Below are 23,523 nucleotides of genomic sequence, written 5' to 3'. Positions count from 1 at the left end.
AATATATGAAGAAACTACAGGAATGGGAAGAGTTGAAAACCCGGAGGTCTCTGCCCTCACACAAAGGTATTTAATTATTGAATATGTAACACTTCACAACAGTCTTTACTAATTATCAAATTCACAAAAGGCTATTCTTCTGAATACATTACAACAGTTTTAATGACATATTTTCTAATAGATATTTTATTACTGAATGTATAACACTTCACAACAGTCTTTACTAATTATCAAATTCACAAAAGGCTATTCTTCTGAATACATTACAACAGTTTTAATGACATATTTTCTAATAGATATTTTATTACTGAATGTATAACACTTTACAACAGTCTTTACTAATTATCAAATTCACAAAAGGCTATTCTTCTGAATACATTACAACAGTTTTAATGACATATTTTCTAATAGATATTTTATTACTGAATGTATAACACTTCACAACAGTCTTTACTAATTATCAAATTCACAAAAGGCTATTCTTCTGAATACATTACAACAGTTTTAATGACATATTTTCTAATAGATATTTTATTACTGAATGTATAACACATCACGACTTTCTTTACTAATTATCAAATTCACAAAAAGGTATTGTAGTACTTAATACTTAACACATGACAAGTCTTTACTAATTATCAACTTCACATAAAAAGGTATTTAGTCTTTACTAATTATGAAATTCACAAAATGTATTTTATTACTGATTACATAACACATCACAACATTCTTTAGTAATTGTCAAATTCTCAATAAGCTTTTCTTACTTGTGAATAAATTACAACGGTTTTAACAAGATTCTATAATAGGTATTCTTGTTTCAGAATACATTAACAATATACTTTTCATGTGTTGCTTATATTCTCAAAAGAGTATTCTTACTACTAAATAGATTAGAGCATTCCTTATGACCTATTAAATTCTCAAAAAGGTGATCATTATGGAATACATTACCAATACAATACAGTATTAAATCAGAAGAAGGAAGGAAATGTTTTATTTAATGACACACTCAACACATTTTATTTACGGTTATATGGTGTCGGACACATGGTTAAGGACCACACAGATATTGAGAGAGGAAATCCGTTGTCGACACTTCATGGGCTACTCTTTCTAATTAGCAGCAAGGGATCTTTTATATGCGCCGTCCCACAGACAGAATAGTACACACTGCGGCCTTTGTTACACCAGTTGTGGAGCACTGGCTGGAGCGAGAAATAGCCCAATGGGCCCACTGATGGGGATCGATCCTAGATCAATCGTGCATCAGGTGAGCACTGTACCACTGAGCTACGTCCCGTCCCTCAGAAGAAGGTGTGTTTTCATTAGATCAATCAGACATCAGGGATGTAAGAAGGTACAAGTACAGTAAAATCCATGGAAACTAAGACACCCATGGGATCAAGTAAAAAGTCCAGTTTTAAGGTTCTGTTCTGTACTGATATTTAAAAAGGTACCATGCATGAAAAGCATCCAGTTTTGAGGGAATTCTTTACAGAGGGTCCAGTTTTGAGGGAATATCCAGTTTACAGAAGGTCTGGTTTTGAGGGAATATCCGGTTTACAGAGGTTCCAGTTTTGAGGGAACTCCAGTTAACAGAGGTTCCAGTTGTAAGAGAACTCCGGTTAACAGAGGTTCCAGTTGTGAGGGAACTCTGGTTAACAGAGGTTCCAGTTGTGAGGGAATATCCAGTTTACAGAGATTCCAGTTTTAAAGGAATATCCGGTTTACAGAGGTTTGAGTTTTGAGGGAATATCCAGTTTACAGAGGTTTCAGTTTTGAGAGGTTTCACTGTACTTGACACATTCAGTTTACTCTGCATTTACTTTATATGGAACTTGACAAGTGTTTGGCGGCACTTGACAAGTGTTTGGCGGGACTTGACAACTGTTTGGCGGTGTAAGTGGTTAAAGAGAAATGTTCCGGATGGTTTGTTGTCAGTCTGTGTCAGCAGACTGGCTCTGCTCAATCGATTTCAGACTCGAAGGTATTTAACCATTATCCCATCACTTTACTTTCGACAAGGTGATACAGATACCAAAGTGTAGATGTCTATTGATCTTGTAAGCAATTTCTCTATCAGTAGGCCATAGTTTTGGGGAAAAAAAGGACTTGAGAGAAAAATCATTTGCAACAAGATGATGCTATGGTATAAGTTTGTTTTGTTTAACAATACCGCTAGAGCACATTGATTTATTAATCATTGGCTATGAGATGTCAAACATTTGGTATAGTCTATTGCTTTGTTAGCAGTTTCTTTTTAGTCATAGATCATTAACTAATAAACAATAAATGCATAATAATATTTCTTTTGAAACAATGTAATATGGATAATAAGGTATAAATCTTTAAGAAATTTCTCGATCTACAAAACACAATTATATATATATATATATATATATATATATATATATATATATATATATATATATACAGTATTATCTCGTAGGGTCGAACTCGGAAGGGTCGAATACACCGCAACGTTCAAACCATAAACAAAGTCCCGAGTTATACTGACACGTTGTTGATCGAATGGTTAGGTCGAACTACCTGATGGGTCGAACACTTTCTCGAGCACCAACGGGGTTCGAGTCAACAGGATTCAACTGTGTGTATATATATATCTGTATATATACCAAACAACACAAGAAACTCAAATATTAATTTATATTAAAATATTCAGTTTGAATCCCATTAGTTTTTGAATCTGTTAAAATTATCAATGTCTTGTCAACATATTAGGCCCATTTTGACAGTTTATTTACTGAATTAATTGTCTCATGCAAAAATCTATATACAGTGAAACCTCTCAAAACCGGACCCCCTGTAAACCGGAATTCCCTCAAAACCGGACTTTTCACAGAGTCCTTTTTTAAAAACCAGGACAGAACTTAACCTCTGTAAACCGGATCCCTCTAAAAACTGGACATTTGTCTTGGTCCCAAGGGTGTCGGGTTTAGAGGGATTTAACTGTATATATTTTAGGTTTTTTAAATTTATTTATCTGCCTGTGATGCCCGGTTTTCTATACATATTTGTAAACTGCATATCATATACTAACATAGAGAGACCGTAGGAGTGTAAAAGTTGTATGGAATTTATGAAATGAGTTGGCAGATGTTTTTAATTTGGGCCAGAGTACATGGAATCATGCAAATGGTATATGAATTTACAACACTTGTGTACAGTGCATAAATGTGTTAGGTAGTAAACTTAATCCAGTAGGTCTTTGATATTTTGTTTTACTATTACTGTAAGTTGTTTGGGGGTGGGATTTTGTTCAGTTGGTTGAGTGCTCGCTTGAGATGCCTGCATTGCAGGATCAAACCACATTGGTGGATCCATTCAACTGATTGGGGGGTTTCTCATTCCAGCCGGTGCATACCACAACTGGACAAAGGCCATGGTATGTGCTTTCCTGTTTGTAGGAAAGTGCATATAAAATATCCCTTGCTGCTAATGGAAAAATGTAGCGGGTTTCCTCTGATGACTTCGAGTCAGAATTACCAATTGTTTGACATCCAATAGCCGATGTTTAATTGGTTTAAACAATATTTATTTGCCAAAACAACATACTGGGATTGGTCAACAGGCTTAGCCTATATTAAGACCTCTCCCTACAATTTACATGCGGATACATGTTTAGATACCACAGACTATAGTAGATTTAAAGGAGGAAGAAAAGAAGAGGGGATAGAGTGAAAGGTGTAGGTATAGTAAATAGAAAACCAAATACTTTTCTTTGGTTTTGGGAATTTCTAGCCAAAACATTAGTGTAAACTCTATCCGATGTTTAATTAATAATCAATGTGCTCTAGTGGTGTCATTAAACAAAACAAACTTTAACTGTAAGTCGTTTGATAAAAACATTCTCAGAAATAATAATTTAATTATAAAACGTGCACTCTACTTAGCACCAGGGGAACTCTTTTCTCACTCTTATGAAGTGTATTTGATTCTATCACTTGAAATGGATTTCTTTACAGCCTTATCTTCTACTTCAGTAAGGCTAACATTAACTCTTTCTCCTCTATGTTTCAACACTGTATAGCATCCATTTGCTTTAATGTTGGATTTCAGAAGTGAAGAGTTAAGCTATAAATTGCAATACAAGAAGGAAACAAAAAAATTTAAAACAACATTTTAGCATCTATATATATATACCAAACTAGTTGCCATAAATACCAGGAAATCTAGATGAAGTTGAAATGTGAGAAGGGGGGAAAAAGGTGTACAATTTTTGTTTTACACCCATTTTATGTACGCTTACATCAGCTTGACTGCACTGTATTCTTAATTGTTTGATATATATATATATATATATATATACTCAACAAAATTAATTAATGGTCATTACATTTTTTCGTCAGTTTTTGCTAGTGTTATGATATGTTAGCAATTGTTTGAGTACATTTTGACAAGTTATGCTAGCAAAAATTGTGCATGTGATAATAATAATAATAAATACATTTTTATTTATAGAAGATAGCTCAATTAATTCTAGACTATTCTCCCCTGAGGCCTTCTTACTAATTATAAAAAGAATATTAATAATTGTATTAATTCTTTTAAAAAAAAAGCCCTAACAAAACCATACATGTATGTACAATATATACAACCATAACAGATATTGAAACATAATTATGTAGTAGAGCAATCATGTTTCTAAGAAGTGTTTGTACTTAAATATATTAAAATTAGTACATTAGGTAAACTCTTCCAGATACCAACTGTTGAAAATTAAAAGCTTTTCTTATAGTGCTCTGGGGGCGAGACGTAGCCCAGTGGTAAAGCATTCGCTTGATGCGTAGTCGATTTGGGATTGATCCACGTCAGTAGGCCCATTGGGCTATTTCTCGCTCCAGCCAATGCACCACAACTGGTACATCAAAGGCTGTGGTATGTGCTATCCTGTCTGTGGGATGGTGCATATAAAAGATCCCTTGTTGCTAATCAAAAAGAGTAGCCCATGAAATGGCGACAGCGGGTTTCCACCCTCAGTATGTGTGGTCCTTAACCATATGTTCGATACCATATAAAAGAGTAGCCCATGAAGTGGCAACTGTGGGTGTCCACCCTCAATATGTGTGGTCATTAGCCATATGTCCGAAGCCATATAACCATAAATAAAATGTGTTGAGTGCATTGTTAAATAAACCATTCCTTCATTTCCTTCCTCATAGTGGTCGGGGAGCTAACATATTTCCATCATCAATGGAGCGAAGTTCATAAACTGATGATATTGGATTAAGCAGGTCTTTGAAGTACCGAGGAATAAGTCCATTTAGTGTTTTATATACAAGAATGAATTTTTGATATATGGGTTTTGATAGGGTTTTTCATAGTTTGTACCATATATAAAAAATATTTAAAAAATGCTGAAAATAGCTATTGTCCATTAATTAATTGTGTTGAGTGTATTTCCAATGCGTTTATCGCCTGGAATGCTGGTGCTGTAAACCTACCTGCCAGCCATTTGTCTTGTTTTATCAGTAATTCAAGAATCCCAGGCACCTAATATTTGGAAACTTTACAAACACCATGCCAATAGTTGCAGGAGAAACTTAAACACAGGAGTCACTTGTGTCGGTCTGTCTTCTGTCATTGACTACCATTGTTTTAATTTAAAGTTTTACAAATATATATTTTTTTTTAATTCTGGGAGATTGTGGAATATTCTTTTTGTCATTTGTTTCTTTTGACTGTCGATGAGATGGAAAATACAGGTAATTATTATTACTTTTATACATTCTATGAGTGAATACAGGTGTCTCACCACCACTTCATTTCATTTCAACTTATTTCCGTGCTTATATCCAATTAAGGTTCAAGCACGCTTTCCTGGGCAACGCATACCTCAGCTATCTGGGCTGTCTGTCCAGGACAGTGAGTTAGTTGTTGGTTAGTGGTTAGTGAGAGAGAAGAGGGTGTAGTGGATTTACACCTACCCACTGAGCCCTTAAGAACTTGCTCTTGGTTGGAGACGGTACCGGGCTGTGAACCCTGTATCTATCAGCCTGTAGTCTGATGACTTAACCACTGCACCACTGAGGCTGGTCTCACCACTATTTTTTTTTTTTTTATAGCCCACAGACATTAGCTTTTCTAGTAATTAAAGCCAAAAGCCAATCTTTAACTTTCTATGATATTGGTAGAACAAGAGAATAGCTGCTATGATATCATTCTACATTAAAAAATATATACCGGTAATAATAATAAGTTTACCACTTTTTCATTTCGTTTTAACTTATTTTCTTGCTTATATTCAGTTAAGGTTCAAGCATGCTGTCTTGGGCACACACCTCGGCCATCTGGGCTGTCTGTCCAGGACAGTGGATTAGTTGTTAATTGTTAGTGAGAGAGAAGAGGGTGTAGTGGCCTTACACCTACCCACTGAGTCATTAAAACTTACTCTGGGTGGGAGCCGGTACCGAGCTGCGAACCCTGTACCTACCGGCCTTATGCCCGATGTCTTAACCACAAGGCTACCGAGGCCGGTATTACCACTTTACTTCAAGGAGTGCAAAAAAGGAAGTAACTCTCATTAAATCTCAGTAGACAGGCAACATACTAGATAATATGACATTCAATTCTAGATGCAGGAATAAATCCTAGGCATGTTCAGGAAGGCTAGCAAATACAATTGCTCACTAGACTGTTTTTTTGCATCTAATGTTATGCAAATGTGATATGATAGAAGATGATAGTACCAGTCAACATGTCTGGCTTCCTAAACAGGCCATTTGTTTTTAAATTTGGTAATTCTGACATACAGTCTTAGATAGAGGAAACCCGCTACATTTTTCCATTAGTAGCAAGGATCTTTAAAATGCATCATCCCACAGACAGGCTAACCACATACCATGGCCTTTGATATACCTGTTGTGCTGCACTGGTTGGAATGAGAAACAGGGCAATGTGCACATCAAGTGAGTGCTTTTTTACTACTAGGCTGAGAAAAGTGAAACACTAATTAAATAAAGTGTCAATGAAGAAATACAACATTATAGACATTTTGACGTAAGCTGTCTTTTTATGCATCAGTAAATCAAAACAGAATATAAAAAATAAGAATCAATACATGGTCAAAATATGACTCGATACACAATCAAGGGGGCTCAGTGGTACAGCGTTTACATGATGCACGATCGATTGATCCCTGTCGGTGAGCCCATTGGGCTATTTCTTGTTCCAGCCAGTGTTCCACAACTGGTGTAACAAAGGCTGTGGTATGTGCTATCCTGTCTGTGGAATGGTGCATATAAAAGATCCCTTACTGCTAATCGGAAAGAGTAGCTCATGAAGTGGCGACAGCGGGTTTCCTCTCTCAAAATCTGTGTGGTCCTTAACCGATTTGTTCGATGCCATATAACCGTAAATAAAATGTGTTGAGTGTGTCGTTAAATAAAACACTTCCTTCCTATACACAATCAAGGGTATTGTGTGTTATATTGTCAGCTAGTAAATCAAAACGGAATTAAAATAAGAATCAATTCATGGTCAAAATATGAATTGTTACACAACAAGGGTATCAAAGTTTAAAGTTTGAGCACATTGATTTATTAATCATCGGCTGATGGATGTCAAACATTTGGTCATTTTTACATATAGTCTTAGAGAGGAAACCTGTTACATCTTTCCATTAATAGCAAGGGATCTTTTATATGCACCATCCCACAGACAGGATAGCACATACCACAGCTTTTGATATACCAGTCATGGTGCACTGGCTGGAACAAAAAATAGCCCAATGGGCCCACTGACGGGGATCGATCCTAGACAGACTGCACATCAGGCGAGCGTTTTATCACTGGTCACTGGGCTATGTCCCGCCCCTCCAAGGGTATCATATATCATGTATCATATTGACAGCACTAGTCTTGTGACTAATGTAATACAGTTGATGTATTGCACTTCATTAATTAACATCAGTTTTAACTTCAAGGGTATCATGTATCATATTGACAGCAGTTATATTGCAACACCCCTAGTTATTGTTTTTACATCATTAATGAACATCCATTATACCACTCATCAGTTGTACTGCAAGTCATCTGAGGACAATTCTGGCTTGTCGATAACCTCCTCTGTTCATTCTCGAGTGTCGTTAAACACTCATTCTCTTCATTTCTCTTGTTCAGTTCTTCGACAGGGTCCGTTTTTCAGTTATTAGATTTACAGTGCTCTGATGTTTGATAAAACAATACCAGTCCTGTTCCCTCGACTGGTCGTTATTCCTCTTTTATTACAACTCCAAGAGTTATAACTTTGTGAGATCGATAACCACAACCTGTTTTATGTTAGTGCATCCAGAACTGCCAGTGGTGGAATAAATCACATAAAATACAGACATACACTCAGATGAATGCATTGGGCGGCGTTTTCCCGATTTCATTTATGAGGAGAACAATCTCGTTACTGCAAGTAGAACACTGGTTCTGGCAAACAGATAAAAGAGTACTGAAATGTTACTGAGCTGATCATTAGAGCTGAACTCTTTACTCTTACAAGATGTAGCACATGAAAAAACAAAAACCTCTAGTGTAATAATAAAGTTACATGATCGTGTTATCATTCAAATCGTACATTAAATATTTGCCAGTCAAAGTAAGTCATAGTCAAGTGGTTGAGTTTGTGTATGGAGGTGGGAGGGGTGATTTAGTTCAGTCAGTAGAGCACCCGCCTGAGGTGTTGGACCCATTCTTTGTTGTTTTTTTCCATCACAGCCTAGAATATCGGTGGCCGTGGTATGTGCTGTCCTGTCTGTGGGAAAGTGCATATAAAAGATCTCTTGTTACTGATGGAAAAATGTAGTGGGGTTTCCTCTAAGGTCTCACTACACAGATGTCATCTGCCATTGAAACCCATGTTAAATTGCCCAACTTCAAATGAAGATTGCCAATAGAACGGGTTGTCGTTGGCACTAACAACATACACCATTGTGAACATACAATATATAAGCATTTATTCCAAAATTGAGAACATTTCCGTCTCAGTTTTTGGCTATATCTGGCTGTAGTACCGGTCCGAACAGGTGGTTCATTAACCAATTCACTCTGGCTGTCTCTTGGGCTATACACCCATATCCCAAAAGGTCAATCCACAATATTACAAAATAACATGGGCAAAATATAGCCAGAAGACTTACCATTAAACATACATATTGTTTTAATTCTTCACTATTTCCTAGAAGTGAATATGTGAACCATAACTTATGTCACAATTAGGAAATATAGTGGACTGTCATCAATGAACTTACTCAGAAGTGATCTGTGTAGTGAGACCAAATGTGCTGGGGTGTCATTAAATAGCTGATGATTAATAAATCAATGTGCTCCAGTGGTGTCGTTAAACACAACAAACTTTGTTAACTTTGTGTATGAGGTCGAAGGATATAAACCAAGGTCCTGGCCGATGTACATGTAATTCCTGGGAAACAGCAAAAGCATTGAATTGTTTTAAAGTCCTGTCCTCTATGGCAGTTATTTTTCAAATTTTGGCAGACTGATTTTATTAAAAATTTAATGATGAAAAGTAAGTCAAAAAGCAAGAATAAATGCATGGACTTACTGTGAAATTCTGTAAAAAGAAAAAGAACTTGATTATTTTTAATTCTTGTTTTAATGTTGTTATTGTTTTAAAGCTTATAAATGGATAATTTAAAATCATGAAAAAACATTTTGGCCTCAGCTTGATTGCACAGTCTATTGACAGAGTCAGTCTGTATTTTTCATTTTCTGACATTGATTTAAAAAAACAAAACAAAAACAAACCCAAACCCAAACAACATTTGAAAAAAACCCCACATCACATATTATTTCTGAGGTATAAACAATTTCTTGACATCTTGATCAATAATTAAGGTGTACGTTAAATTTTGGTATTGGCTAGTCTGTGAAGAAGTGAAGACCATTTCACATAAAATTCATTGAAACTCATTCATCATGAACTTCTGCTAGTTTGAAGTTAAAAACCCCCAACTCAATAAGGAATGCACCTAAACAGAAATTAACTTCTGGCAATGGAGTCTATGAATTGGCATGAGTGACGTGCGTCCACATCTTAAAAAGTTCTGAATGTGCCATGCTGGTGAAAGTCAACCTAATCAGATATTACAGCAGAACCTAGCCTATTGATTGAATGTGTTCTGCACGTTCAAGATGGAGGGTTCGGTCGCTGTTATTCCCCACGGGCTGGGACATAAATCTGTATTGACAGTCCTCTCTGCACTGGATGATTTTGCAGTGGACTTTGGTCTTTGTTTATTGGAGGTCTGTGACCTCATCATCTCCAATAGATTATTAATGATTACATTTTAAAGAAGTCATGCCGGGGCACGTTGCAATAATCCCACGGTTTGGTTCTCTACAGAAATGAAATGGTATTAATCTGTCATGAACTTTGACGATATTTGTGTTTATTAATGAACAGAATGTTTGAGAATGGGCCGTGTTTGTTTTAAATATCCTCATTTTTCTGTGGGAAGCATGCTCCTGTATTGACAGAAGAATAGCTCATAATGGTGGGGATAAAACCACAAACCCATTAATGCAATGTTCATTTTTTTTTCCTGTCTAATTCTGTCTCTCTCTCTTTCTCTCTCTGTCTCTCTCTCTCTGTCTCTCTGTCTCTTTCTCTCTCTGTGTCTCTCTCTCTCTCTCTCTCTCTCTCTCTCTCTCTCTCTCTCTCTCTCTCTCTCACTCTCTCTCTCTCTCTCTCTCTCTCTCTCTCTCTCTCTCTCTCTCTCTCTCTCTCTCTCTCTCTCTCTCTCTCTCTCTCTCTCTCCCTCCTTCAGAGTTATCATTATGTAAGAATAGTTAAATATTATTTTAAATTAATTTTCCAATACCCAAACCATTTATTTTGTATGACTAATAAATTTATATTTAAATATTTAAACAAATGTTTTGATAGATGACACCATGACATGGAAGAAATGTGCTGATATTTGAATAAAATCTTTAGTATGGTGTTCTCAGTTAATTATATAATATAACTATTAAAATATTGAATTGTATTCAAATACCAAGAATCAAATATTTAAAACAAATATTTTAATAGAAGATATCAAAACATTGAAGAAATGCACTGATGTTTGAATAAAAACATTTTGGAAATGTTATTCACAGTCAATTACCTATCAACAGCTTTTGACCGAAATTACGGCAATCATTTTATAATGCAATGATTTTTCAGACGCATGGGTCTGTGAAGGAAACTAATCTCGTTTCCAAGGCTTTCAATCAATTCTCAATGTATTCGTTTTAACGACATGATTTTGGTTGGCCAATGTACTGACACCGGCTCGTAATGGCGTTGTCCAGTAGCAATCCTACTCGACTTAATATCAGGACACATAAGTTTGACAGTCCGAGCTGTGTGTATCCATCGGATAACCGCCAAACAATCTCCAACCAGAGGCCAGCTCAGTTAAATTAACACATTGATTCTTGGCAAATAATAAGTCAATCAAGACGCCTGGGCCTGGGCCTGGACCCAACGAGGCATGTCACGCATTTTATTTGACTCGGGTTTACTTAAGAGAAAAGTAGAGAATTGCACGAAACGTGTCTCTTTTAACTCCCCGTGTTCAGGAACCGATCGCAGTGTGACTGGGATATTGATTCAGTGTTGGTCATTGTGTGATGAAATCTGCCAAATTGCTGCCTTTAAAACCTTCTCTGTTTTTTTCAATTTCTTCTCAGTGAAAATTGTGTTTTAATGCGTATCAAAAGGCTAAATAGTGCATAGTTTTGGGGGATTTTTTTTGCTTTTCTATTGGATTCTGGAGGCAAATGCTGTTTTAGTGTTCTTTGAAATTTGTATCATATTGGTTGCTTTACCTTAGATTGCAAATTGTTTTTTTTGAATGCTGGAATTGTTTTTCTAGGATTCTTAAGGATTGGTCTTGTACATGAAACAAATTGTTACTGTTTTCTTTACATGGATTATTGAATACTAATTTTTCTTGGATTCTCAAAAACAAAAACAAAACGAAAAATTTCCTCCATGATTTTTAAAGATTGTGCTTCAGTTACGGGCTTGTTAATTATCCATCAGTGGAAGAAAATTATACATTTTTATTAAAGAAGGTGTTTGAAGTGGCAAGTTATACCCAATCACGCACACCTGTAAATTGACCACATGTATGCAGCAGACATCACTGTGCCTTTCTTAAATTAAGAACCAGCTATGCATACACATCTGTGTTCTGTGGGAAGCAAATTGAAAATGTGCCTTTCGTGATTTGCCTTGAGTTTTATTTGTGACTCCCTCCGTTTTTCTTCTTTATTGGTGAATTTACAAACTGGCATACTTCCAGTCAGACTCTGCTTCCACTCATTATTGTAATGAGAGAAAAAATATTTAAATATGGCTGCATACAAGTAGGTAGACACCACGATTGGTGCCAAATGGACGGCTTGCTCGGGTTGAAGAATATTCGTGGAAATTTGTGCGGCAGACTCTTTGGGAATATTATCTTAAAGATGGATATTATAGCTTTATAAAGGAATACAATCTTTAGGATTAACAGAATTGTGAAGGAACATTGACTGAAGCAATATTATTGAGGGAGATGGATTTATTTTATTTTATAGAATCTCATCTTAATAACTGTAAATTATAAGGAATAATCTTGGAAATGTTAAAGATTCTATTATTGTAAAGGAATGGCTTCTTAGAAATATCAGAATTTCAAAGGACTAAAGACAATCACCTAAGGATATCATGATTTTAAATTATTAAAATCTAATGGATATAATTGTTAAAATCTAATGGATATCATTAACTTCTAATGAATATCATTGTTAACATCTAATGGACATCATTGTTAACTTCTAATGCATATCATTGTTAACATGTAATGGATATCATTGTTAACTTCTAATGGATATCATTGTTAACATCTAATTTATATCATTGTTAACATCTAATTTATATCATTGTTAACATCTAATTTATATCATTGTTAACATATATTGGATATCATTGTTAGCATGTAATGGATATCATTGTTAACATCTAATGGATATCGTTGTTAACATCTAATTTATATCATTGTTAACATATATTGGATATCATTGTTAATATCTAATGAATAGCATTGTTAACATCTAATGGATATCATTGTTGTCATTGAAGTTTTGTTTTAGATATATATTTTGATGTTTGCTGTTATCCAGATTTGGCCACAGATTTTATGACTAGCAGTCATCTTCTAGATTATATATTCAGATTTTTTTTTTTATAAAGATAAATTAACTTGGGCTTTTCACTGGATTTGGAACTGATTGTAACAACTAATAACAACCAATAACCACAAGTGTAATGCAAATATTTCGACCAGTTCTACAGATACTTGCTTTAGTAAACAGTGTCAAATACTGTCAGAATCATTGTAATGTAACCATGCAGTCAGACATTGCCAAGGAGTGACCAGAAGTATTAACTTGTGTCTTAATTGTGTGCAAGAAAAACATTGTTAACTGGTACTGGAAGATGCTATCCTCATAAATGAAATACACCTACGAATGTATAGAACAGTTATTAAGGATTAGATTTTTTTTTAAAGTGTGTTGTTACTGGATTTGTTGGTGATAAACTGGAACATCGTTACTTGAATTTAAAGGATTACTGACATGTATTGAAAACAAAAAGATATATTTTTTAATGCAAATATACTTTATATAACAATCCGAGACTGGAATTTGATGTTTTGATACTCTGATGCCTTCCAATACCTTGTGTTCAGTGTCTTTATGACTCTTCTATTAAAGTTGGCAGCTACAGATATTTTGTCCATCAGCACACATTTCCACCAAAGTTAAAAATCAATCATCTTGACTACCCATGCCAAACATCAATTAACCCTCAAGCCAAGTCCGTTCTTACTCACAGAAAGTTCTGTTTAACAGTGCCTTTGGACTACTTGGATTGTCAAATTGTTTAAAAGCTTTTTTACTTAACTCTGTTTGTGTGTAACGGGTGATTTAATGAGCTGTATGTGTCTACCGTGTTTCTCCTCAGCAGCCATCCAGGAGGAGACTGATGGAGCTTCTGGTCAGGATAGCTCCTTTCTATCTCAGGAGTCCATGGCACGGACCGGAAGTGACAAGTCAAAGGGCAGAGGTAGGTCGTACTATATTTTTTCCTTTTTTTTTTTTTTTTTTTATACCCAAATACAAACTTAGGTATGTATATCTCCTATTATAGACACATTATCAGTGTTTCTGTCAGAAAGAAATTGTTGGCTATGGCGCTATGGAATTGAATGCAACCACAGTCAACAAGGGGTATGGGGCCTCCCCAAGAAAGAAAATGGGTTAAGTTTAGGGTTAGGGTTGAAAAAATCATACAGTAATGATAAGAGTAATTAATTTTGTCTGAAGGTTAACTTTACAAAATTAAATCTGCAAAACAAATTGGGTATGGTACCATACCCGTTTTACCCTCTGGCAGAAACCCTGACTATATGTCTACTATTACAGGCTTTTGTATACATTTGCCAATATATTATGTTCTGTTATGCTTTTGCTGTTACAGGTTCTTTTATACATACACACCTGCTATTGGAATTGGAATTGGGAAATTGTTTAACGTGCACATTCAGAGCAAGCTCTTGTAGCGCACACCTGTCCTGGGCACAAGTACTGGCCTCAGCAGGTTCCTCCGTCCAGGACAGGAAAGGGTTGGGGTGGGTGAAGGAGGGACCGCCTGCACTGGCAGGTGCAAGGGAGCACCAGCAGTCCAGCCGTAGTCTGTAACAGGCGGGGGGGGGGGGGGGGGGGGGGGGGTATGGTACTATGTCATTTGGAATGTCCCATAGGATTAAGCCAAAGGAAAATGAGTGTGTGCATTTTGATGAAGAAAGTTTGGCGCAGTTTTGATAGTCGTTCTAAAGAATAAAAGGTAGAGAGCTACATATAGGTTTGGATTTAGTAGGCCGAGAGTAGCTTGTTAGTTAAGACCTGCGGAGACATCTGCTGTTATGGGTTCTTTTATACATACACATCTGCTAGCTGTCTACTATTAATAGCTCTGTAATACATCTGCGATTATAGGCTCAGCTATGTGCTAAATTATATAAAAGTTTGGGCTATGCTTATTACGGTAGTCCCCTACTGGTCCAACCGGAGGGGACTATAGATTTCCTCTCCACCCTTCTTTCTGTCTGTCTCTCTGTCTGTCTGTCCATCCGTCCAACATATAGTTTTCTGAATGTTTTTTTCTTTTCTTTTCGATAATGCCTTAAGATATTGAGTTTAAATTTTGTGTATAGTTTTATTATGTACCGTTTCATGCTGATTTACCCATTTTTGACAGCGTTATGGCCCTTGAATTTAGGAGATATGAAAATTAATTTTTCAGACTTTTTTCTTTTGCAATGCCTGAAGATATTGAGATGAAATTTTGTATATATAGAGGATTCATCACAAGTGTTTTTAATATGGAAAATATCAACCGAGTCTGCGCTAATTGGTATTTGTCGAGGCTCTGCCGAGACAAATACTGATTAATTAGGTGAGTTTGATATTTTACATATTAAAAAAACACAAGTAGCAAATTCTATTTATCCTATAGCAGTTCTAAAATAACAATTTCTATCAATATTTAGTAAATCACAGTACTAAAGTCGCCTCCAACGGTAATATGATGTCGTCATGATTAGCACAATTTAGTTTGACATCATGCATTTTAACAAAATCTTATGAAAATGTGACGCTCATGCCTGGTGTTTATAAAAAAAAATTATAGTCTAGACTCGAGACTTTAATAGAGTCTGAGACAGTAGCGTCATGGCAACGCCATATAAATTGTATGCATGTGACGTCATTTGAGATTGAGTCTGGACACTAAAAGTTTTATAAGCATGAGCCCAGGTATACAGGTCTTGTTGGCTTGTAAACAAATGATCCATTGACAACAACTAGAGACCTTGCAAATTTGCATATACCTTTAAATTTGCATACCATAATTAACCAGGTTAATACACTACATTTTCACATGGGTTTATGACATGGATATATATATCATGAGTAAGTTATAGGATAAATAGCTTTATTATTTATTATGTACTGTTACAGATCAAGATTAACTTTCATAGCGATTTACCCATTTTTCGCAGAGTTGTGAATTTAGGAGATATGAAAATATGTAGGTCCCAATAGCCTCTATTATAAATTAGTGAGAAAAATTAGGCAGAGTTACGTCCCCTAACCGCTATCCATTTCTGGTTGGACTATACCAATTCAAATCCCATAGGCGACCATGTTAACGTTTGTGTTTAAAAACACTATATGCAATATATCAACCAAACTGTGACCCATAAATATCAGTACTACAACCCCTACCTCAAAGTATTAACTGCAGAAAATGGTACCTTTCATGGCTCATTTTCGGTATAACCAGATGTTTCTGCAACACCCCTAGTTTCGCACAAAATTTTAGTACTTTTTTTTACAGGTACCCCATACATGTTCCAAGCACAAGGCTACTTGACACGGTGGTACTACATCAAATAAAATTGCATACATTTTTAGCCCAGATGAAACTAATTGTTTTTACAACCAACACACTCACATTTATAACCAATCACAGGACTTGTGGTGTTAACTTCTCTATCAAAAGTTCGGTACACCTCGAACTTCGACCCAGCCGGAAATTAATTGGTATAGTGCAACCTTCTAGCACGTTCTGGTAGCCGCAACAATGGCTGATGACTACAGTTGTTTGTGAATTTTCAGCTGAGATTTATATATGCATACCAGCCCCTGGCATCATAAATGTCCCTACCTATGGTTTAAAAATAAAGAATGATGCAGGTAAAAATTAAGTTGATGAAATTGCGTTTTGTTATAACTGACCATGTGTTAAATATAGGAGATGAATCTAGCGAGCTGTCACACCCCCTGATTGTTTTGGTTTTCTAGCATGGAAATTTTTTTTCAAAGCTGCAATCTCGCCTCACGTTAATTGTCATAATTTCACTTAAACATACAAACACACCATTAGTTTTAATGAATTGTGTGTGACAGTAACACAGTTGTAATAGATAATAGAAACATATGTTTATAGTGTGTCCCTCAGGAAACACATTTTTTCATACTGTGGAATTTACTTCAAGTTATTTATTTCTGAGCTGCTTGTTTTCTAAATTACACACAAAAATAATATATTTTTGTTATTTCCAAAACACTTTTATTTTTATTTTTATGGCAAACCAAACTTAAATTATTTACAAAAACAACAAAACAACATTTTTGTAGTAGGATGGGACAGACTATATGTAATATTCCGATCAGAACAGTCCCTTCCCCACATGCAATATATATTTTTTTTTCAATGTATTTCCGGGGATGCATATGACTCGACTCCTCCCCTAAAAAGCCACTAGCCAGTCTAGACTTCCTCTACACAATTTCCTGCACACGTGCCTGTGCCTGTTTGACTAAATACGTATTTCATTTGCTGCAAATTAATTAGGCCTATATACATTGCATTATAAAGTGTAAATTTTGCTGTAATAACAGCTAAATATATAATTTAACCTAAAAACATCCACCTTTGTTTTGTTTACATCAAAATATTTGTGTAAACATATTTATGTTAGTCTTGTATGCTGATTATTTTAATGTTAAAATGAAGACACTGTTCTATACATGAGTATAAGCGTAACTGGCAGGCAAAAAAACCCACCTCATATTTTAAAAATACCCCCTTCAACAATTTTACCTCCCCCAAAGAAAACCCCAGTAACAACAACAAATCTGCCCCCAAATAAACAATAGCCTACAAAACAAGCCCACACACCAGTACACACGCACAACCAAAAACATAACCCAGACGAACACGCACATTAAAAAAAGAGTTTTATTATCTATGTACATATACCATGCAGTGGCGTAGGAAGGTGGCAAGGCAAAGGGGGCATGCACACACAACGCACGCACACACACACACATATATCAGTGACGTAGGAAGGTGCAAAAAAATGGGGGGCACACTTTTATATTTACCCACTTTTACATTATTACAAAGCAAAATATCTGAAAAGTGGGTGGCACATAACACCCCCCCACCCCACCCCACCCCCCCACCCCCCCGCTTCCTGCGCCAGTGAATATATATATTTTATAATTACTGTTTTGTAACAGGTGACTGGATTGGTTAAAATGCTATCACGTGATCTAAAAAAACAACGTTCATTCTTCCATGAACGTTAAAACTGCACTTTTTCGGTAAAGAAATAAAAACAGAATGTTGTTATCGGAAGTACTTTTTATCAGTTACGTCAGTGGAATCCCCGAGGATTCCATCGTTTCTATTTTTATCCCAATATCGTCTGCACTGTGAGTGACAGTGTCGGTGACAAACTGACAGACGACAATCACAATGTCAGATGACAGACACGAACGTTTTGGTGGAGACTAATCATTTAGTCAAATTAATGTACACTTCCATTTGTACACAGTGATATATATATATCTATATACTAACACATGCGTATTACTTGCAAATATCAAAATATTATTACGGTGCCGTTGTAATGAGTCAGTCATCAATGAACCCTTTTTCCTGGTCTCCCCAAGATATGTTCGTAAGTATTTCTGTTGAGCACAAAACATATTGTACGTTTTCTTTCCTGTAAAAGAAGGAGATTGCACACAATCTGACAAACAATAATAGTATTAGAAAACTTTATTAACATCAAAAAATAAAAGAACAAATCAATGACTACTCCACAATGCAGTAGTAACAAAGGGCCTTTGTTGCAAGCAACCGGAGCGTGAACGCGCTGGAAATAATTTAGTGGCTGATTGGGGTCGCTTAGCACTATGCAAATCAAGGGCAGATAAGTATGCTTCTAATAGAGGCTATAGAGGACATGCATTGCTTTAGCAAAATGCTTGTATTTATGCTTTTTTAGGCTTTCTTTTGTATCTGTTATTACAAATTCTGTTATTGATATATTGTAAGCTTTACCTGCCTCGGTGGCGTCGTGGTTAGGCCATCAGTCTACAGGCTGGTAGTTACTGGATTCGGATCCCAGTCGAGGCATGGGATTTTTAATCCAGATACCGACTCCAAACCCTGAGTGAGTGTTCCGCAAGGTTCAGTGGGTAGGTGTAAACTACTTACACCGACCATTGATCCATAACTGGTTCAACAAAGGCTATGGTTTGTGCTATCCTGCCTGTGGGAAGCGCAAATAAAAGATCCCTTGCTGCCTGTCGTAAAAGAGTAGCCTATGTGGCGACAGCGGGTTTCCTCTAAAAAACAGTGTCAGAATGACCATATGTTTGACGTCCAATAGCCGATGATAAGATAAAAAATCAATGTGCTCTAGTGGCATCATTAAATAAAACAAACTTTACTTTTTTATTGTAAGCTTTATATTGTGTCTGCTATTATATACTCTTCAAAAAAAGTAGGGGAACTCTAATAAGAATTTACAATTGCCAAAATTGTAAGGTATATTAGCTGTGGGGAATGGTTATATGATAATAGTGAATTAATTGGGCAAACATTACAACCGGTAGTTTAGTATTACAGTAGGTTTTATGACCACCAAAGATCTTGAAGGACGATTGGGGTCAGAAATGAAATTTGAAAGCTGACATTTTTTTTATCAGTAGTGGGTGATACTGCCACAATGTGTCAGACATTCATTCAGTCGATGAGGCATACTGCGTATGAGTCCCCCAATGGCCATTTGAGGGAGTCTGTTCCACTCCTCTTGCAGCGCCTGACCAAGTTCTGCTAATGTGGTCGGCAGTCTTTGACGTTGACGCACACGTCTCCCTATCATGTCCCAGATGTCTTAAATGGGGGAAAGGTCTGGGCTCATTGCTGGCCATGGCATTCGATAGATGTTGTGCTGCTGGAGGTGAGCATTGACAATTCATGCACAGTGAGCATGGGCATTGTCATCCTGAAAAACAAAACGTCGACCCATATGCCTAGCAAACGGGATGACAAAGGGTGTCAGTATGTTGTCCCGGTAGTACTGCCTAGTAACCCTTCCTTGCACAATATGGAGGGGGGTTCTGTCAGTCATAGTGATACCACCCCACACCATAACTGATCCACCGCTAAATCTGTCATGAAATCGCATTGTGACATTGGTGTGTCGTTCATTTCATTGTCGCTAGACCCGACCACACCTGTCAAGGAAGTCCAAAGTGAATAGGGACTCATCTGAAAACATGACACATGACTAGCGATGAATACCTCAGTTCTGACGCTCCCTACATCATTCACGTCTGTGGGCAATGTGATGATTTGTCAAGGTAGGCAGAACCTGGGGCTGTCAAGCATGAAGATGGGCTGTATGAAGACGATTTCTAATCGACTGACCCGTAACTCGGACACTAGTAGCCTGATGAAGGTTTGCAACAATTTTATTTGCCATTTGAGCTCGATTTCTTAGAGCCTGGTTACAGATGAATTGATCCTGTACTCCTGTCGTTGTCCTGGGACAACCTAAATGGGATCAATCGTCAACATTTTGGGTTTGTTGGTACCTGTTCCATAGTCTGCTAATCACTGACTTTGAAACATTGAAGGTGTTGGCCACTTCACGTTGACTTCTGCCCGTTTGCAGCATGCCAATAGCCTGTAGACGCTCATCGCGTTGCATACGCCGCATCGCAAATTCAAACAATAAAAATTACTAAAAACAAAACAATAACAACTGTATGATCAACAGAATGAAAAAGATTGACAGAAATAATGTTCCACAGTGATTAACCGACCTTTCTGGAAATGGTCAAAATCAAGAATGACACCCCACACACGTGTACAGGGCAACTGTGTGATGCACGTGCAAACTAAGGAATGTGTTTCGGTGTGTTGATAAACAGACCAGGGGCCTTATTCACAAAGCTCTCTTAGGCTCTGGTAGACAACAAAGCATCCTCTTTGCAAGTCTTTTAGCGTTGCACTGTGAGATCGCAAAGTTGCCAGAGTTTAGTGAATTAGGCCCCTGAACGTTCTTTACTAGGCCACTGTCTGTGGTCAAAACAAATGTTTGGTCTAATAGTTGATATTAACATTAATATTTCAGGTTCCCCTACTTTCTTTGAAGAGTATATATGCCGTGTTATTTGTCTGCTATTCTAGGCTCTGTTGTTTGCTAATTATACTCTTGTGTTATATATCTGCTATTATAGGCTATGTTGTGTGTCTGTGATTATAGACGTAGTATATGCTCCATCATGTCTGCTATTATATGTTCTGTAGTTTTGTGTCGGTAACTGAACAATATTTGAAATGTCAGTATAAATTTGTTATTTGTTTTATTACTTTTATACCTACCTGGATCTCAAAAAATATTATTTGCACTATAATGAAACTGTAAATTTGTCAAGAATATTCCCGTAGCACATACACATTAATACAGTGAAACTTCTTTAAACCATAAACCCATGGAACCAAGTAAAAAGTCTGGTTTTAAGAAATATCTGGATTAGAGAGGTTCTCTTCTGTACTGATATTTAAATAGAGACCGTAAACAACGTCCGGTTTTGAGGGAATTCTGGTTTACAGAGTGTCCGATTTTGGGAGGTTTCACTGTATATTGGTGGGAAAAAACACCAGAGGTGTAACTGGGAGGAGGCATGACCTCCATAGCCCCCCTCTGACTAGGTTGCATAGTACCAAAGAAGATAGTTCTGTGCCCAATTTCAATGAAATCAATTGATTTGGAATCGGTACTTTTTTCATTTTATTTTTACCTAGTATTTTAAGTTATATATTCCGATTTTGGGGGTATCACCGCTTATAAAAATAACGGAAGTGGTAGTGTTCATCATTAAAAGTATTTTTCTTGGATGCCAAAGTATCAAAGTACTGATGGTATCGCTAACGATCTCAACCAATGTTCTCAGGTACAAAATACAAAATAGTAACCAAACACTATTGTACATACAGATATATGTTTACTTCAAACTGATCTTCATGTAAAGAAGAAGATGTCATCTTCTAAATTCTTGAAAACAAACAACGCAGGTCAACTTTTACTTCCGCGTTTACATGACGTCAAACTTTGAGCCACGTTTACTCGGTTTCTGACGTCATGCTAAGTTGTAGGTTTTCGCGTGTGACGGCTCATATATATATATATATAATATAGTGTAATTAGAATCAATATAATAATATTAATAAGCATGAATACATGAAAACGTGGAGTTCACTAATATGTGGGGTTAACAGTGAAGATAGAGGTAGAGGAAAGATTTAAAGGGAATGGTAAAGGGAGAAAAAAAAAGGGAAGGAAGGAAGTTGTTATGCAGTATATACCAGAGGTTGAAACTAATGCAGGATACCCCCAAAAATGGAACTGCAATTTTCAACAAAAATGACGGTTGCTATTAAAAACATTAATTAAATCTCTTAAATGGTATGCATGTGACCCCCATTTTCTTGCAGGTAGATTAGATGTGAGGTGCCACAATTGTTTTTGCTGTATTTCCTAGGTGTGATGTTACGGTGCTTGTATCCATTTTACTGGTAAACGTTAACATTATCAGCAATAGGAATTGATTTGGTCTATTAGAACCACTACACCAGTGCACACAGTATAATCTTTGATACATCAGGCACGAAGCACTGATTGGAACAGGAAATGTTCAAATGGGTCCACTAAGTGAAATTGATCATTTAACCCACAGCAGCACAGCCGGCCATTCTGCGACATCTGACTCTCGTGTTAATGGTGTCTGGAGAGAATTGAATGAAGCAGTTAACCCATTCTAATAACACTTCTCCTAATTTATGGATTGTAGCAACACTGACCAAACGGATGTCTGGAAAGTGTCCAAAGGAAATATATATGAGCTTTCATCTGTCATATTTGAAAAGAAAAATCTCTGCCTAAACATACCAAGACAAATTTGGTTTTGCTTTAGTACACTAGAGAAATATGTTGGGTTTTTGGGGTTTTTTGTACTTTGTCATAAATGTGAAACAATTGTGTTATGCTGTTCTGGCATAGTGTATGTATATACTTTATGTTGGACTGCGTTGCGGACATCGATGAGTGAAATCTGGATCCCTGCATGGATATTCGTCAACGGTTGTGACACATATAAATGTGTAATGCACTGTAATATAAATAATTACGACATTGTTATTCTTTTAGAAATGGAAAAGGGATGTTTAAAATGTATGAATTATAAATAAGTGACTTTCCTGAATTGGTAATACTTACCTGAATTAGCGGCATGGTCTACCTCGTGGACAGGAAATGAGACATGGCATATTTGGACATGGGAAATAACTCTTCGGGATTTCTATGTTTGTGATTTGATTGGTTTATAAATCAAATCTTGTGATTGATTATGGAGAGATTTGAGGTTAAATGTCATGCACTGAGATGGTATATAAACGGGACACGAATGTGGTTCAGCATACGGTGACAGGTCGGAGGCAAGTCAGGTGATCAACAGCAACAGAGATGAAAGGACAACATGAACTGTGCCACAATCTAATTAAAATTAGCTCCACTATTACATGTGG

General features: G+C 36.4%; 1 protein-coding gene across 6 annotated transcripts in view; it reads left to right on the top strand.

The window, feature by feature from the left end:
• The window catches only part of LOC121378891, a 171,012-nt gene that overhangs the window by 86,999 nt on the left and 60,490 nt on the right, over positions 1 to 23,523 (top strand). For 5 of the 6 annotated variants that reach the window (XM_041507254.1, XM_041507252.1, XM_041507253.1 and 2 more), the window contains 2 exons: positions 1 to 66; positions 14,032 to 14,133. The exon at positions 1 to 66 is cut by the window's left edge and continues 18 nt beyond it. In XM_041507254.1, coding sequence (XP_041363188.1) covers positions 1 to 66; positions 14,032 to 14,133 — 168 coding nt within the window. The remainder of the gene's footprint in view (positions 67 to 14,031; positions 14,134 to 23,523) is intronic. The other variant, XM_041507251.1, reaches the window with a different exon arrangement.

Source organism: Gigantopelta aegis, chromosome 8, assembly GCF_016097555.1.
Source record: "Gigantopelta aegis isolate Gae_Host chromosome 8, Gae_host_genome, whole genome shotgun sequence".
Lineage (NCBI taxonomy): Eukaryota > Metazoa > Mollusca > Gastropoda > Neomphalida > Peltospiridae > Gigantopelta > Gigantopelta aegis.
The sequence above is the reverse complement of the archived record's forward strand: the minus strand, read 5'-3'. Positions and strand labels throughout refer to the sequence as shown.